The sequence below is a fragment of the Hyla sarda genome, chromosome 1, assembly GCF_029499605.1.
Source record: "Hyla sarda isolate aHylSar1 chromosome 1, aHylSar1.hap1, whole genome shotgun sequence".
NCBI classification, from domain to species: domain Eukaryota; kingdom Metazoa; phylum Chordata; class Amphibia; order Anura; family Hylidae; genus Hyla; species Hyla sarda.
In genome coordinates, this window is record NC_079189.1 from 431,256,425 (window position 1) to 431,275,573 (window position 19,149).

General features: G+C 42.1%; 1 protein-coding gene and 1 pseudogene across 5 annotated transcripts in view; both read right to left on the reverse strand.

Annotated features, from left to right (window-relative positions):
* CIT (citron rho-interacting serine/threonine kinase) overlaps positions 1-19,149 on the reverse strand; it is a 174,613-nt gene that overhangs the window by 136,500 nt on the left and 18,964 nt on the right. For all 5 annotated transcript variants that reach the window (XM_056529852.1, XM_056529823.1, XM_056529836.1 and 2 more), the window contains exons 6-9: positions 14,647-14,789; positions 13,328-13,421; positions 13,040-13,243; positions 12,803-12,956 (exon numbers count right to left, since the gene is read on the reverse strand). In XM_056529852.1, coding sequence (XP_056385827.1) covers positions 12,803-12,956; positions 13,040-13,243; positions 13,328-13,421; positions 14,647-14,789 — 595 coding nt within the window. The remainder of the gene's footprint in view (positions 1-12,802; positions 12,957-13,039; positions 13,244-13,327; positions 13,422-14,646; positions 14,790-19,149) is intronic.
* On the reverse strand, positions 4,333-4,494 carry LOC130337688 (U2 spliceosomal RNA; annotated as a pseudogene).

Below are 19,149 nucleotides of genomic sequence, written 5' to 3' on the forward strand. Positions count from 1 at the left end.
CATTTATTTGAAATCTTCAATTTAAATGTTAAAAAAATATCTTTAATCTTCTCATATATCTTTTCAAATATCTTTAATCTTTAATTGTGAGGCCCTATGGTCTCGCCAGGCTGTTGCCACCTCCAGGCTGGGTCATTCAGCCACTATTTGGTCTCCTCATGCTGCCGCCAACTCCAGGCTGTCGTTCAGTTACTATATGGTCTGCTCTTGCTCCCACCAACTCCAGGCTGTGTCATTTAGCCACTATATGGTCTCCTCATGCTGCCACCAACTCCATGCTGTGTCACTGTACCGCCATGTGGTCTCTTCATGCTGCTGGCATATTAAATAAAACTTTTTAGGTTCATCTATTTGAAATCTTCAATTTAAATGTTAATAAAAATATATTTAATCTTTTCAATTGTGAGGTCCTATGGTCTCATCAGGCAGTTGCCACCTCCACGTTGTGTCATTCCGGCACTATATGGTCTCCTCATTCAGCCACTATATGGTCTCCTCATACTGATGCCACCTCCAGGCTCTGTCATTGTGCCGCTGTGCAACAGTGATTCTAATAGCGATGCCTCTAATCTGCATGTCATACTGAATAACAGTATTATTTCACTAACCCAGCACACACCCTATGCATGTTACAGCAAGGCAAAGTGTTCTACACACCCCTATTGAGGCTCTCTGTAGGCCAGAAATAGCAGTTTTTAATACAGATTCGCCACAAATAAATTCTGACTGAACTGAATTTTTTCAGAAAATTCGGCAAATCGGCCGAATCGAATTTTGCAAAAATTCACTCATCTCTAGGTGCCTCCCTCACAAGGTCTCCCTCTCTATGACCATTTCTTTAGGGTAATGAAACACTACATTTATGTAAAATGGACCCATATATTACTCAGTACTCGTACATTAGAGACAAAATTCTCTACGGGTGGGAACGGCTGAGAGGTTGTGTAATAAAAGGGGTGTGGAAGGAAACATATTTCAAATTAATGTAACATGCGTAATATAGATTTAACCTGCTGACAATGCCTGCTTTTCTGCAAACTCTGATAAGCTGTCCTAAATGTGGTAAATGTGACTGATTTCTGGAAAGGCATGGCAGTGCCCAGGGATTCAGGATTTATGGAAACAGTAGTAGACTTTAGAACCTAGACTCTAGAACCTCGTGACATTTTGTGGGTGTTGGTTTTCCAGTGTCTACACAAGGAAGCAGTGGATGCTAATTCCCCCCAAATTTGTGGCACTAGTAGTAGTAGTCTATGCTTTTCTATCCTACAAATAAAATGCATAGTGGTATAAAGCAAATCAAACATAGACATAAGGAGACTATGTTCTGCTAAAGCCTTTGGCTTCGCTGTGATTTATGATTAAATGGGCACTAAAAAAAAACCTAGGACAGGTTGTCGACACAGATTGCTAGAATGAGCCAGGAGAAGAGTGAGCTAACAAGACAAATTTACAACGTTAGTCTATGGGATTGTCTCGGTCAGCGCGTGCTTCTCTCCCGTCCATTCTAGTGATTGGTCAGGGTCTGAGTGTTCAGATCAATCAAAACTTTTGTCTAGTCTCTAGGGCATGTAAAAAGTTTTTTAAGCAACAGGTACAATTAAATTACTTTTTCAATGGTATTCCAATACATAACCACAGTGGAGAATATTAGTGTGACATAAACAAGGCCTAACCGGTTACTGGGAACTATGGTTGATATGCCCCACTAAAGCTGTAATAGCTGGGTTTATAAAAAGTATTTTGGTCAGAACTAGCATATATTTTTTTCCTGTGTTTAGGACTCATTCCTGATTTTGGCTAAAAATACTAAGCAGATACTTAACAAAAATACTAAGTGTAAACCCATCCTAACTGTTTTGGCCCTAAATGACCAGAAACATTTGATAGATTTTGCACATGTGGTTGTTTATTAATTTTATGTTTTTATCTTTTGAACTATAAAAATAATTTGTGCTTCATTTTTTCATGATAGGGTTTGTCTTGAGGTTATTACCCATTATTCATTTTTACGCATTTTCCATTTTTAGTCTTATTTTTGGTAAATTTTACAGAACCTAAAAATGTTATAAATTGTTCATTAACTTTGCAAATTCACATTAAAATAAAGTGTAATCCATTTTGATTCAGTCATTTTGACACATTTTATGTATAGTCTTGGGTAAACCGAACAACTATGATAGCAATGTAGTTCAGAGTGGGTTTTTCACTCTGCTTAAAAAGGAAATTGACAGCGGATTCACCTACACTAAACCCAACACACGGGGTATTAGTGTGGTTAATCGAATTGTAATGAGGTATCACTTACCCAGATCTGTGGTCAGGTTATGGCGATGCATAGCTGTATTAGCCATCATTACTAATCTGGAATTGGCCAGCTTTGCTCAATGGAGGCAGGACATAGCATAGCCAGCTTCTATTCCTCCATCCCTTCTGCACCGATATACAAGCCCACCTTGCACTCACACGGGCGAAGGGGTCCCAAGAAAGTCACTGTAATCTGGTACACCTGCACTAAATTTGGTGTATTGGATTTAGTGTGGGTGAGCTTGCTGTCTGTTTCTTTAAAAGGCTATGAAAAAGGAGATTTTTTTGTACTCACCGTAAAATCTCTTTCTCCTAGCCATTGGGGGACACAGGAGACCAGGAGTATTATGCTGCTGTCCACTAGGAGGCTTACACTAGGCAAAAAAAGAAGTTGGCTCCTTCCAGCAGGATATACCCGCCCACAGGCACTGAGCTAATCAGTTGTGTCACAAAGCAGTAGGATAAGCCAAACAACAAGGAGATGCGTCCGAAGGACACCAGAAAGGAACAACAGGCAACAAACAACCTGAATAGGTAACTGGAAATGGGTGCTGTCCCCCCCCAATGAAGGCTGCAATAAAGAGATTTTACGGGGAGTACAAAAAAATCTTTTCCCGGTCGCTTCATTGGGGGACAAAGGAGACCATGGGACATCCCAAAGCAGTCCCTGGGGAGGGGAAAACAACCGCCAGAGAAGGGCAGGTCAGGCCAGAGACTGAGCCATATCCCTTCGCAGAAGGAAGAGGACAAGGCCCAGAGGAATCCGGAATCTGGAACCCGACCACCTGAAAGCCCTCACAAAATATAAGACCCAAAAGCGAGGAATCGTGCAAAGAAGGGGTTCCGACAACCCCGAAGGCCTGCCAGGCCGAACTTGTCCTGGCAGGAGTGAAAACCACCTTACATCCATGCCCGAACGAAAGGGCGATCTTGCCTGAAGACAGCTAAGGCATGAAGCCCGCTGTCGACCACCCAAACCGAGAGGCCCAGGTACCAAAGCCACAGGCCCAGGGCCACTCTACGAGAAAACAGGTGCAAGAGAAAAACTCAAAGAACACTCTGTATTGCCTTGAAGGGCAGGGAAAAGAGTGCGACTGGAGGACTACACCCGTTGAAGAAGTGTGCATTGGCCAGACAGGGCCAACCAGACTGACCGAAAGGCCCTCGAGGTCCACATGGCCGGTAAGGAGGTAAGAGCTGTCTGGAAACCCAGGAGCAGCCGCCATCAGAACCAGCGGCTCTCAGATCCAGAAATAAGTAGAGGGATCATGGAGACCCACACCATTAGACTCTTAGCAACTACAAGCCTGTGCGAAAAACCCTAGGCGATGTGCCCCAAGGCAGAGGCATACCTTGGATAGGCCGGGGGGGGGGGGGGGGTCAGGATAGTACTAGCCCCATGGAAGCTGCAGAGAGTCCGCTGCACACGCTGGGGCACCCATTTTGGGCACCTGGCACATGTGGTGAGGTAACAGAACTTCAGCCGCGGCAGACTCAGTATGGGTGACCATCGGTGAAAACAGGCTGGGCGCTGCCAGGTTTCCTGGTATGCCCCAAGGGACTGTAGGGGTAGGGAGGTGAGCCACGCTGATTAGTATGCCTAAGTCTGGACCTTTGTCAAAACTCCATACCCCAGTAAATGACCAAAAGGTCACCACGGAAAAGGGGCCAAGGCCCGAAACAATCACTCAGAAAATAGAGGCTAAGAAGCACATAGTGCTGACTCTGGGTCCACAGCTCATGTATGCAAAATGGTACGGTGCAAAATGCTATGTGCCGTAAACAAGCGGACCAAGGGTAAAGCACTGCAATGTTTTTAAGGGGACAGTCAGGAGTTATCCCACTTCTGACAGAGACAACCCACTGCTGCAGGTCACTCATGTGCAAAGCAGAGAGTCAAGGTCAATTGGTGCACTGTACCTGAAGACACTGCTATATCAGGGTGACTGAAGAAAAGTTCCGCAAGGGGCGCCAGTCTCAAAATTCCCTGTAATACATGGTCCCCAGATAGGGGACATATCAGAAAAGTGGCGCACTGTACCCGAAGATATTGCAATCACGGGGCAAAGCCTAAGGCCCCAGAAGTAAGCTTCCAAAGCGGCCCCAGTTGTCAAAAATCCATATCAGGAATTAAACTGATAAGAACAGATACAACACTACATTGTAGTCAAAAGGCAGAGAAGCGAGATGAATGCTCTCAAGGCATGGGGGAGCATACTAGGAAGCAGGTGATCTGAGGGTAATACTTCAGACTGCCAAACTGACAAAGACATGAGAAATGGCTATGCATTTGCAATGACCCCTTTTGGCCACAAGAGGGGAGCCTAACACAGGGGAGAGAACAGTGCTGGACAATTAGCCAGTCAGCCACTGGAGGGTGCAGGGCGGCCCATGAGAAGCTCTTTTTTTTTCATTTTTATTTATTTTTTTTTTTTACACAAGGTGAAACAGAAACCACATCACCCCGCAGGAGGGGCGGGGAGAAGTAGCGCCGCCTGATCAGTGTGGGAGTAATGTGCGCGCTGTCCATGTCCCCACCATGGAAGAAGGGGTATGTTAACCCCTGGCACAACTTTTCCGGGGGGAAAAGAAGACAGTAAGGGTGCCAAGTAATGGCGCCACAGACAGATATTAAAAGCCCAATGGCTGTGGCATGTTGAAAAAAAAAGGGGGTCGGCCGCGATCATACAGGCAGCCGAAAATGAAAGTAAAACTGCCGCCCGAAAGACTCCCCCGCCACCAGCTGATTAAAGGGTACCTCTCATCAAAAAAACGTTTGATATATTATAGATTAATGTATGTAGAATAACTTTACAATTGCATGTTATTAAAAAAATATGCTTCTTTCTATTTAATTTTCCACTTTGAAGAAATGACCACTAGGGGTCTCCCTACCAGTCCTGGCAGCAAGCATTTCAGACTCATGCTGGAGTCCTAAACACTACGAGCTGCCATTCTGCTTTGTTCACAAAGGAGAACACTCAGAGCTGCCAGCCTGCTTTGTTCACAGCCTGTATGGCTGTGAACAAAGCAGGGTGGCAGCTCTGAGTGTTTAGGACTCCAGCATGAGTCAGAAATGCTTGCTGACAGGACTGATCGGGAAAAATACAATAGAAAGAAGCATATTTTTCATTAACATGCTATTGGAAAGTTATTCAACATTCATTAATCTAAAATATATCAAAAGTTTATTTGATGAGAGGTACCCTTTAAATTGTGGTATGGCGGGAGCAGAAGCGCACTGAGTCTGTAGTTTGCAGGTTCCGCTAAAAAAGATGGCCGTACTGCATCCAATAGAGGGGGAACAAGATACTGACTCCCGACAGCCACCCAGGCAACAAGGCTTGCGGCAGCCATAGAGGGGAAGGGAGAGCCAGAAGGCCATGAGGTGCACGGACCACTACTACCAATATGGCGGCCTAGGAGTTGTACTGAGTAAGGAAACCCCCTTAGGGGGCTCAGCCATCGGAAAGGGAGACCCTAGGGATATAGAGGAGGGGGGGGGGGAAGAGAGAGAATGTACATACTCACCCAGACTCCATCTTCTTATACTTACTCAGGTCTGCTTCAGCCAGCTTATGGCCACACTGCATCATGCCAAGCTGCCATAGCGAAGCGGGCAGGGGCAAGTGGGGGACCCAGACCCAGGGTATTCCGCCAGGCACTGGTCGTTGGCGATAAGGGGTTAACGGCCCATACTCTATGAACCGTGCCCCTTTGTCGCATGTGGGAGATCAGGCAGTGTCATGCTCCTGTCGCACAACCTAGAAAAAACAACAAAGGAAAAAGAACCTAACTAGATATATTGAACTACAAAATAATGAAAGAAAAAAACAGGTCTGGAGAACTCCAGACCTGTGTCTGCCTCCTACTGACACTAAGCTAAAACTGATTAGCTGATTAGCTCAGTGCCTGTGAACCCCCCCCCCCCCCCTCGTGTGACCCTTGTCAGGCAATGCTAGAAAGATCCTCCAGAGACTCCAGAATCAACATTCGATGGTCGCCTTACCGTAGTGAGATGTACAAACTACAGTATTTGATCAAATGCTGATTCCTGGACCAGATGCAGATACCTTTCTGGCAGTGCCTGGGGCAAGAGTCATTTTCCTTTACCAAGAACACTTGCTGACAGTTCCCATTACAGGTTTCCGGATCTGTTACCCTTGGCTTGCAGCCTGCAACACGCCACTTCTTCACACCTACTACCTTCTAACTTAAAGGTAGAGTCCAACCACCATTGGGGAATCTCACCAGGCGATATCTACCAAGTGATCCACAGGGTTACACAAGGCATGGTTCCCCTCTTGTTTTTCCTTTTTTTTCTACACTTCCCTGATATCATCTCTAACACTAAGTGATGGCAGTCTATCTGGCAGATTTTTCTTCTCTCTTTCAAAACAGCAGTTAAATGGTAGAAAAATATTAATTAAGACTATTTCGAAAGTTGGTTCATTTTGCATTCAGTAAAGAAAATTAATAAAAAGTGGTGCAAATATGTCCATAACCTTTATATATTAGATAGGTTTTTAAACATAATTTAATATAAGGTCATGAGAGACCTCTGGGGGATATTCACACTTCTTTTCAAAGCTGACCTGTCACCAGGAAAACATGTATTTAAATAAACCAATGGCTAGATAGGAATAGTCGCCACAATTTGAAAAACATAATTTTTCCCTGTCCTTTCCAGTACCAAGATATACCAAGGAATAGCTGAGGATAGACTTCAAAGAGGTGGCGGGTATCAGCGGCGCTGATTTGGAGTAGCTTTATTTGGATAATGCAACGCGTTTCACCGCGCTTGCGCGGCTTCATCAGGCATGGTAATCCCCAGCAGGGGGGGGAGCTTTTATACAACATACAGTTAACTCTTTAGTGACTTACACTTTTACAAAAAATATTTAAAAAAAGTATAAAACATGAAGCATGAGAAATATATACAATGTACTCCAATACACACATCCTTTATACTTGGGAACAGTGTGCATGACCGTGTGATCCAGTACATCTATAAATTTTCATTTAATGACTCACAGTGTAGGATACACTATGTTTTATTTTGTTTTATAGTATTATAGTATAGGGTCCATTATATAATGCCTACACAAATACGGCACTCCATTTTATTTTATTTTTATATTTATTATTATTGTACTTATTTCTATTTTTCCAATGTATTGTATTGTATTATATTGGGTCCGGTATTTTAATTAATATTGGTAACACAGCATGCACTCTGACCCAACGATAAAATCAACATTACTACATAAAAAATTTTTACATAAAAATTTGGATTCGTAATATCCATTAGTAACAAGTATATAAGACATCAATCTTTATATGAAAAAGCAGCATATATGGATATAATATTAGCATGAAATAAAAATAAAAGAAACGCTAAGTCTGAATGAAGCACCAGGGTTGAGTTCCTACCGAACATTCTCAATGGTCTCATTTAACCCTTGAGGGGTCAAAGTAGACAGTTTATGGATCCAGAAGGACTCCCGATTGATTAAACGCTGAAACCGATCGGAACAATCCTCCGGAATTTGTTCCAATATAACGAGTTTTAATGTGATGTAATCACTTTTATGTTTAATAGAAAAATGTCTGGAGACTCTATGTAACAAAAAATTATTTTTTATATTGGACCTGTTTGCACATACGGGACCGCACCGTTTGCACAGTGCGGCCCACGTACAGTAACCCCCCGACCTGCGATGGCCCCGACGTATGATAAAATCTACATACGATGGCCTCTCAGAGGCCATTGCCTGTCAATGTCAGCATCGACATACGATGCTTTTATATGTCGGGGCCATCGCATTAACTGCTATCCGACAGCGCAAAATGCTTAAGCTGCTGTCGGATAGCAGTTTAAGCATCCAGGACAGGTTCGCTTACCTATTCCCGCTGCTCCGGGTCCACTTCGCGATCCTCCGGCGTCTTCTGCATCTTGTCCGGGCCTCGCTTTCTGGCGTCGTTATTACGTCACTACGCACGCCGCGCCGGCGCAGCAGCGTAATAACGTCACCAGAAAGCAAGGCCCGGACCATCGCGAAGAAGACACCGGAGTAGTGGGACAGCATCGGGAGCCCCTTGGACAGCATCTGGAGCGGTGAGGACCTGGTCCGGAGCGGCGGGGACAGGTGAGTACAGCTTCCTATACTTTACATTGCACAGATCCCTCAACATACGATGGATTCGACAAACGATGGGTCGTTTGGAACGAATTACCATCGTATGTTGAGGGACCACTGTATTGCAAGTTGCATTCGCATGCTAGTAAGTGTATAGAAAATTGTGAACCACAATGGACTAGACTTTTAATAGGAAAATCTTTTTTTGTGATCCATGAGGAAAATAACTCAACCCTGGTGCAACCTATCATGCTACAGCAAAGACATTTGCTTTTGTTACATGGGACACAACCCTTTTCAGTCAACTCTTCATTTTTTTTTTTTTTGGAAAGACTATCTGTAACAAATCTACTGGGAGCCAATACATTTTTTAAATTTTTTGCCCGTCTGAACGTGACACTAGGGATTTCTGGTATGGATTGTTTCAATATAGGATCAGCCTGAATAATGAACCAATGTTTTTTGAGGATTTTTTTTATTTCAATAGCGCTATTATTGTAATTTGTGATGCAGTTATGTCTGAATGTATTCTCTTCACTTGATTTTGTGATTTCTTTTGGGGCTAGATAATCTGATTGTTTTTTTATTTTTACTTTGTTGTATGCCGCATGCATTAATTTTTTCAGATATCCCTTTTCACAGAAAAGTTTTTTGAATAATAAAGCTTGTGTTTTAAAGTCGCTATCGCTCGTACAATTCTTTCTAATGCGGACATACTGACCATAAGGAAAAAAATTTAGCCAATTTGGATAGTGTGCACTATCATATTTCAGAAGACTGTTCACATCTACTTGTTTAAAAAAAAGTGGCAATCTGGTTATTCTCTGTTTTCATGATTTCTAGATCTAAAAATTCTATTGTAGTGTGTGAAAAATGAAGTGTGAATTTGAGACCCCATATGTTTGAATTTAAATATTTCACAAAATCTTCTGCCTCACTCTTGGCCCCGGTCCACAAAAAGAACAAATCATCTATGAATCTTTTAAATAATAATATGTATCCTGAAAATCGTGTAGGCTGTGCTATGTGCTGGGACTTGAATCGCCCTATGAACAAATTAGCATAACTTGGGGGGAAACGAATCCCCATAGCACAGCCTTTGGTCTGCCTGTAAATAATATTATTGAACGTAAATAAATTGTGTTCCAAAATAAATTCAATAGATTTTAATAAAAAAGAAGACTGATCTTCTCCTAAATCTGAAGCGCAGCTTAAATAATATTCTACACTCTCCAAACCCAATTTAGTATCGATGTTCGAATAGAGGGAGCACACATCCAGAGTTAAAAAAATAAAGATTGGATGGAAGGGAAGTCTGTTGGATGTCACAAATGGATTGTGTAGAGTCTCTTAAATAAGAGGGCAACTGTAAAACAAGCGGCTGAAGGAAAAGGTTAACATAATGGGATAAATGTGCAGTAATAGAATGAATACCTGAAATAATAGGACGACCTGGCGGATTAATCAAATCCTTATGTAATTTGGGTAAATAATAAAAAATGGGAAGTGAGTAATATTTGATGTTGAGGAATGTGTGCTCCCTCCTATCGAACAAGGACTTGTCTGCAGCCTCAGCAATTAAATTTGTATATAAATTAAAATATTCCCTTGAGGGATCATTTATTAGAATTTTATAATATTCAGAATCAGAAAGGATCCTAGTAGCCTCACACACATACATCTCTGTATCAAGGATGGCTATTCCGCCCCCCCTTATTGGCAGGGCGGATGATAATATTTTTGTTATTTTGTAGTGACTTTATGGCTTATCCGCTCATTTCACGCTTACCATTGTTGTGTGTGAATTCGCACAACCACCTGGGGTAAGAGACTTGTACAACCGTTTCTCTTAACAAATTTACCCAGGTGGTATTATGCTATGGAGCGCTCTCTCTTATTATTTTTTTAATACCAAGGAATAGACAGCCCATATTCTCTTAGTCACTGCCTCTGTGCCAACTCACATATGACCACTCCACCTTTTACTGACAAAGGAGGAGGAGAATGAATAAAAGAAGATAGGCTGGCTATCCCTGGGCTTCTGCCATGCTGAGAAACACTGTGGGGACCTCATTTACCTATATGGCGATGTGTAGACAGTGAAAGAGAGGATAGATGTCCTTACAAACTGCTTATGACTTTTCTATGGGGTCCTCAGGAACCCATATACTACACTGCAGGGTCAAAAGCTTTAAACTGGCACCATGCATTTACAATGCCAACAATTTAAAAAATAGCTATTCTTTAAAAAAAAAGAAACTTTGACATTTCATGGTGATATGTTAGAAATTTTGGCTAGTGGTCTAGGTGAATAAGGGTGTACATAAGTAAAGGACAAGGTGCAAATATATACAAATACTGTGCAATACGTGATACGCAGCACACTACAGTGCAATACAAAGGACTATGTGCAATTGTGTACTCACCATAATAAGATTGTGTACTATGCAGATACATACAACAGAGGACGTTGTGCAATATAAAGATTGATTGGAAATTTTTGACACATGGATATAATATAATGTGATCTATTCATGTGTACATGACTGGGAACCTATGTATATGGTGAAAAACTAATCAATATATATGCACAAACTTTATTGAGACACATATAGCCAAGGAACGTTAAAGATAAACTGTATTGAGTACGGAACAGTGCAAATCAGCACAAGTATATTGAAATAACTGGCAGCATTGACACTAGTGGCTGCCATTGCAGCTTTACTATGTTTATTTTTTTGTTAGTGCTATATTTTACGTAAACAACAAATAAAAGCTACATTTTAAGGTCCCCATACACTTCTCTTTATAGTTGTCTAGGTGCTGAGATATCCACGGATTGCTAAAATGAAGACGACTCAACTGAGTACTATGCTCTTTGTTACTGATTGTCTCTTCTCGTGTTACCTTGAAAAGTTAAGCTTGTGGTGTTAGGAGCTTTAAAAAATGTAAGCCCAAACACTGCTCATATAAGTCCCAGAACAAAGGGGCAAAGCACTCAGCTCAGCACTTCTGCCCCTTTAGTTTAGCAATCAGTGGGGGTCTCACCCCTGGATGATCATTAAGCAAAACTTTTGACATTTTTATACAATAGAAACCCATCATTTATAGCCTGTGACCATGTGTCATGTATTTAGGGAAGGAGCATTTAGAAAAACGTGTTACTTGAATTGCCAACAAAATTATTCATGGTTTTCAAATTTATTTTCCAGAAACAAAACCACTCAAGTCCATGGTCCCTGTCAGTAACTACAGGCCAGTCATGTTTACCTAAAAAAGGACTGAACTGCAATATCACAGCCAAAGAAATGTAAATTTGGGGGGTGGGGGGGGGGGGGGAGACACAATAGACACCATATATATGTATGTAGTAGTTCTATTGCAAGCCTAGCCATATTAGCTCCGTAAGGCTAATACCTCTGCCACAAATCCACTAGTAGAGCCTACAAGTCATACTCATTTTACAATGCTCTTTCCCAATGTCTCTATAAATATACATGATCAGCTTAGCAAACATGTTCAGGACTATTTGTGAGTTATTTCAATAAGGAAAAAGAGAGGAGGACAACAAAGTGCTATAAGTCTCTCCTTTCATCAATATATACCTCTTGGAAACAAAGGATCAGGAATGTTGAATGACTTACGTCATACATTATATATTGCAGGTCATTCTTGCTGAAATCCACAAGCTGGGTTGACTCTGACCTAATGAATTTGTCTACCTTAAAGGGGTACTCCGGCGCAAAACATCTTATCCTCTATTAAAAAGATAGGGGATAAGATGTTAGATCCCGCCGCTGGGGACCCCGCGATCGCCGACATGGCACCCTGGTCATCCGTGCACGGAGCAAACTCCGCTCCGTGCCGGATGACAGGCGACTACAGCCGCCGTGCCCGCTCCATTCAGGTCTATGGGAGGAGGCGTGACAGCTACGTACTAGCCGTCAAGCCCCCTCCCATAGACATGAATGGAGGGGGCTTGACGTCACGAACACGGGAGCTCCACGCTCCCATGTTCCGGACGCCGCTGCTGTCTGCCCGGAGATCGTTGGGGTCCCCAGTGGCAGGATCCCCGCGATCTAACATCTTATCCCCTATCCTTCTGCACCGGAGTACCCCTTTATATAGCCCCTGATCATTACATAGTGTCAAACCCAAAGTGTATGGGCAACGCAAGATATGATGATCTATTTATTTATACTAATATTTTCACAAAAAGCAATGGGATGTGCAATTTAGTACAGCCTACTGAAATATAACAGTAAGGCAAGACATAAATTACAGCATTTCTATAGTTTTCACAATGATAAACAGATTTAGTCCACATCACTAGAAACGTGCATTCCTTTACTTACTATTCCGAATATTATCCCAGTCAGTTTGTGCAAAAAATGGATGACAGCACAAATCTTCATACTTCAATCTCTCCCTTTGTCCACATAGTAAACTTTGGATAAGGTCAAGAAAATGTTTGCTGATTTTTGGTTCTTCTGGAAACTTTAGGAAACGCTGTTAAAGCAATGAAAAGTAATTAAAATGTGCACTGGCTAAAAATATCTAATAAACACTTTGCAACAGAAACATCTAGTAACCTGAAAGTTCATGATGTTGTTGAATGTTTTTGTGGCTGTTCCCTCTGTAAATGGAGATTTTCCATAAAACATTTCATAGGCAATAATGCCTAGAGACCACCAGTCGCATTCAGGACCATAGGCAGCTTTTCCATCCCCATTCATCACCATGAGCACTTCTGGAGCCATATAATCTGGTGTACCAATAGGCAGCTGTGCACTCATCTAAAATGCAAGTAGTGATGTGTTACAGGGCAGCAACATATGTAGATCAGGTAGATATAAGCTCAAGTAACCCTGTACACTTACCACTTTATTTGAGATCAATCTTGCTGCTGATCCAAAATCTACTAGCTTAACATGTCCGGTGCGGTCAATAAGAATATTCTCTGGTTTAATATCTCTATGGGATAAAACAATGCGTGTAGTATTCATATAACAGAAACAATAAAAACCCTAACATAAAAAAAAAAATACAGCTCTTAAATAGTCTGAATGAGGCCTTATAAGAATGCTGACATGTAACACAACCACAAATAGCTAAATAATATATATATATATATATATATATATATGTGATGCACTTGAGCTAAACTAAACAGAATTGTCTATACACCTTAGATCAGCATTTCCCAACCTGTGTGCCTCAGATGAATGTCAGCAGGACTAGCCAACCAACTAATGTGTATGGGGGTGTGCCAAGTCTTCCCCAAAGGCAAAGATGGATTGGCTATGCTGGATTTCAACCACTCTTTAACTTGCTCTCACAAGAAAGAAGGTGCTATCAGAAGTGTCCGGTAGCAGTTTATTCCCCTCTCTTTATTAAGGACAAATGCTGAGTTTGCATGTCTATGCAGAGGATGTCCGTGTACAGTGCTGTGAAATCTGTGTGCGCTATATAAATAAAGAGTGTTATTTTTATTTATCAGACTAGGCACTAAAAGCACAATGTACTAATAATTAATTAATAATGAATAAGTCCTGATAGACTTTTCTTTAGTTGGCAAATTCATACCGTAAGTCTTTAAAGCATACACTGACCAGACAGCAGACACTCCTGTCCGGTCCGGTCCGTGTATGTTTTATGAAGTTGACAAATAAAGAAGGAGGTGAGTTGCAACTTGTATGTTTCTACTTCTTTACTGAGATTTATGCATTTATCCTTCAGAACTGTGTACACACGTCTGCACCAACCTTTATGCACTGTACTGGTTTAGTGCGGCTCATTAAAGAAGTGCTACACCTGCTGTGCCTAGGCCTTAGTCTAAGAAATACAAAGCTACTTCTTAAGATGCTTCAGATTCCTCAGGAGAGAGCTGCAAGTACTGTACACCAAGAATGGGATGCAGCCATGTAGTTGCATGTGATCACTGAGGCAGTGATTGGTACACAGGGACACCATTGCAGCACTCCAACCAGGGACTTTAGAGGTGAAGACCCGAGAAGTGAGTATAGTTTCTTTTTTACACCATGTCCATGGGTAATTTTTTGGCAAATATTGAGGTTTCTCTATATACAGGCAATATATTGTGTATATATTGAAGGCCATGCAGCAATACGTGAAGTGAAAATATTACTTTGTCCAGCAAACCAATAATCACTTTTATATATTCCCCCCACCCACTTACCTGTGTACATATCCCAGCTGATGAACACTATGAATTGCTAGAACTATTTCTGCCAGATAAAACTGAGCCATGCTTTCATCAAACTGGTCATCATAGCGATTCAATAAAGACAGCAAGTCTCCTCCTGGCTGATATTGCATAACCTGCAGAATTTCCATAGGGTTATATACTCGATTTGGACAAGCTGCTGTATAGAGACATGATGCTGAGCTGCTACTGTGTATAGACTGACAGACATGATGACTAGATAATGCTATATATAGACTGACATACATGATACCTAAAACAACAACCCTACAGTCCTACTAGGTTGAGAATAGAAAAGGAATAAAGGAAAAGATATACAGTAGAATAAGTCAGATGTGGTCTAAAATTATTTATTGGTTATTAATTATGCTACGGTGTCCTCTGCAGAGCCCTTGCATTGGACATAACATAGGCAATAAAAATGGCATTAATAAAAAATCATGAACTTGATTAAATAGCAAACAACTAGTTCCCCTCTTTGATGGGTCGCGCTGTAAATACACACTTTCATATCTCGCTGTGTAGTGTGATTACGTTAAAGTCAATATGCAGCTAATAGATGGATATTAAGTAGCAGAGTTTACTAGAGATGTTGTGATCGTGTGTCTGATGGTCCGTCTCTGATGTTGATGGCTCAGGCGGCGCTGAACCGTAAGTCTACTGCTGAGAACAACTGGTATATATCAGGGTAAGTGTGCACTGCAGCGCTGTAGCCCCCGTTTGCAGCCCACTCTATCCTGGCGGCACAGGGCTAATTTGAATATAAGTCACGAGTGGGGTGGGGATTGGTACCAAGTACCTCTTAACCGTGGTGCCAGTGAAAGGTGCTCCTTCTTTCAATCTGGAGGATCGATGTCACGGAGGAGTCTCACGTTGTTACTCAGAAAAAGTTAGTGGGGTTCCAGGGAGCGCGCGCTCTGCTGGTGGAATGATGTTCTCCAAAGTTTACAGTATTGCAGTAAGGGTGAACAGTGATTCAAGCTTGCCTGTATTGGGGTATTTGAGACAATACACTCCAATACAGGCAAGCTTGAGACAATACACCCCAATACAAGAAAGCTTGAATCACTATTCACCATTACTGCAATACTGTAAACTTTGGAGATCATCCCACCAGCGGAGCGCACGCTCCCCGGAACCCCACTTACTTTGCTGAGTAACAACGTGAAACTCATTCGGGACATCAATCCTCCAGATTGAAAGAAGGAGCACCTTTCACTGGCACCACTGTTAAGGTACTTGGTACCAATACCCTGTGCCACCAGGGTAGAGTGGGCTGCAAACATGGGCCTACAGCGCTGCAGAGTGCACTTACCCTGCTACATACCAGTTGTTCTCAGCAATAGACTTACAGCTCGATGCCGCCTGAGCCATCAACATCAGAGACGGACCATCATACACATGGTCACAACATCTCTAGAAAACTCTGCTACTTAATATCCACCTATTAACTTACAGCGCAATCACACTATAGTGTGGGACAAAAAGAGTGTACTTGCATGTGTACTAGCGCTGCATGTTGGAGGAGATTAATCAAAACCTGTTCAGAGGAAAAGTTGCCCAGTTGCCCATAGCAACCAATCAGATCGCTTCTTTCATTTCTAACAAGGCCTCTGCAAAATGAAAGAAGTGATCTGATTGGTTGCTATGGGCAACTGGGCAACTTTTCCTCTGCACAAGTTTTGATAAATCTCCCCTATTGACTTTAATGTAATCACACTACACAGCGAGATACGAAAGTGTGTATTTACAGCGCGACCCATCAAAGAGACATTGCTAATACTATAAGTAATTGCTTACCTTTTATGGGAACTAGTTGTTTGCTATTTAATCAAGTTCATGATTTTTTATTAATGTCATTTTATTGCTTTTATTTAAATTGTCTATGTTATGTCCAATGCAAGGGCTCTGCAGAGGACACCGTAGCATAATTATTAACCAATAAATAATTTTAGACCACATCTGACTTATTCTACTGTATATCTTTTCCTTTATTCCTTTTCTATTCTCAACCTAGTAGGACTGTATAGTATTGTTGTTTTAGGTATATTTGACACAATGTGATACTTCTTGATCCATTTGTAGCTCCCACAACCCTTTTTCCTGACATTCATGATGGCGAGATGCTGTAGGATATAGACTGATATACGTGATGCTGCTGTATATAGACTGACATACACGATGATGTGATGTTGCTGTATATAGACCGACAGATATAATGATGTGATGTTGCTGTACACAGACTGAAAGGCAAAATGTTGCTCTTAATAGACAGATATAATAATGAAATGCTGTTGTATAAAGACTCACACTCTATACACAGCAAAATCTCATTATGTCGGTCAGTCTATGTACTGCAACATCTTATCATTATGTCTGTCAGTTTATATTCAGCAGCACCTTTGTCTGTCAGTCTATACACAGCAGCATCTCATCATTGTCTGTCAGTCTATATACAAATGTTATAATCCCCTATATAAGGCCTATTAAACCCAAAGCATGGAGTGCCTATTATAATACATTAACACAAATAGGGAGCACATCATGCAGTGTGAAAATTATTTCTAAATCTTTATTGAAAATACAAAATTGGTAAAAAAAACATCAAAAGACACATGAAAATATGGCAGAACTACAATACAGGGCAGGTTACACTGAAGGCAAGTGTGGATAAAAACAACCACCCACCTAAGTCAGTAACCACATCAAAAGTGCATCGCAGCATAGTATTACAATCAAGGCAGGAACAAAATTAACCCTGTTACTACTTTTTAGAAAACATAAATATACATTGCACATGGCGCACACAACAACTTACATTCAGTGATCCCTGCTACCCCAATGCCCTTTCGCTAATAAGCTTGGCCTGTGCAGCAACATCTTATCATCATGTCTGTCAGTCTATACACAGCAGCATCTCATCATGTCTGACCAGCTATACACAGCAGTATCTCATGTCTGTCACACATAATGATGAGATGTTGCTGTATATAGACTAACAGAAATGATGAGATGCTGCTGCTGTATATAGACTGACAGACATGGTGATGACATAATGATGTGTTGAATTATTAGGCCGGATAATACCCTTCACTGAGAAGAAAATATTTAACTAACAACAAAAAAAAAAACAAAAAAAAACACACTACAAACATTTTACAATTGGCACTATGAATTTCAGGTGCATCCTCCAAACTGGCAGTGCATTATATAAAGATAACCACACCAGTTTTTATGTAATTATTCAACAGTTTTTCAAACACACTGAAAAAAAAGTTTGGAAACGTCAGTCACCTAGTGAAATATAGCTTAACCTGTTCAGGACGCCGGGCGTATGCATACGCCCTGCATCCCGAGCCCTTAAGGACGTGGGCGTATGCATACGCCCGTGGGAATTCCGGTCCCCGCCACTAGCCGGTTGGGGACCGGATCGGGATGCCTGCTGAAATCATTCAGCAGGCACCCCGGCACATCGCCCAGGGGGGTCCTGAGACCTCCCCCATGTCGGCAAACGCAGAAAATCGCATGTCAATTCAGACATGCGATTTTCTGCTATTCCGGGCTGATCGGGTCTCTGGTGACCCGATCACCCGGAAAATAGCGATGATTGGAGCTGTCAGGGACAGCCCCGATCATCTTGAGGGCTAGGAGTGAGGTCGCAGAGCTGCGATCTCCTCTTATCCCCTGCCATTGGTCAGAACTGATTCTGACAAATGGCAGAGCAGGACAGTGGGTTGACGGAGGCCGGTACCTGCAGGAGAAGATGCCTGGAGATAGTCGCTGGAGACTGCTGGATCCTGGGTCAGGTAGGGAAACTGTTCAGAACGCTGGAGCCGGGAGCTCGTGGTGCCATGACCCCGCCCCCTCATTACATCACTCCCCGCCCCTCCCATAGACTTGCACTGAGTGGGCGGGGTGTGACATCATGAGGGGCGTGGCTATGACGTCACAAGCTCCCGGCGCTGGCTCCAGAATTTGGAACAGTTTGTTCCAAACGCTGAGCAGTGGAGTACCCCTTTAAGGCCCTTTTACACAGGCCAATTATAGGCTAAACGAATGTTCGTAGGAATGCTCGGTTCCAATAAATGGTCTATGAATGCGAAAACACTGGCTCATCAGCCCATTGCATCTTGTATGTGGCCACCAAAATCATTATTATTGCCCGTGTAAACGTGTCCTTATACATTGTAAGGCAAGGAAACAACACCTGTATTTTTGGCCAATGAAAAGCAGCAGGTCTCAAGGACACATGTAGTCCATGGTCCTGATTTAGTAATCTGTCTGAGACAGAAACTGGAAGGATTTTCCCATGCAACCAATCACAGCTCGGCTTTCATTTTACCAGAACTCCTTAAAACATGAGCTGTAATTTGTTGCTTGGGAAAATCACTCCAGTCTCTGTCTCAGACAGATTGATAAATCAGGGCCCATGTGTTTTTGCAGACTGGCTATTCAGCCTTCCATAATACAACATTT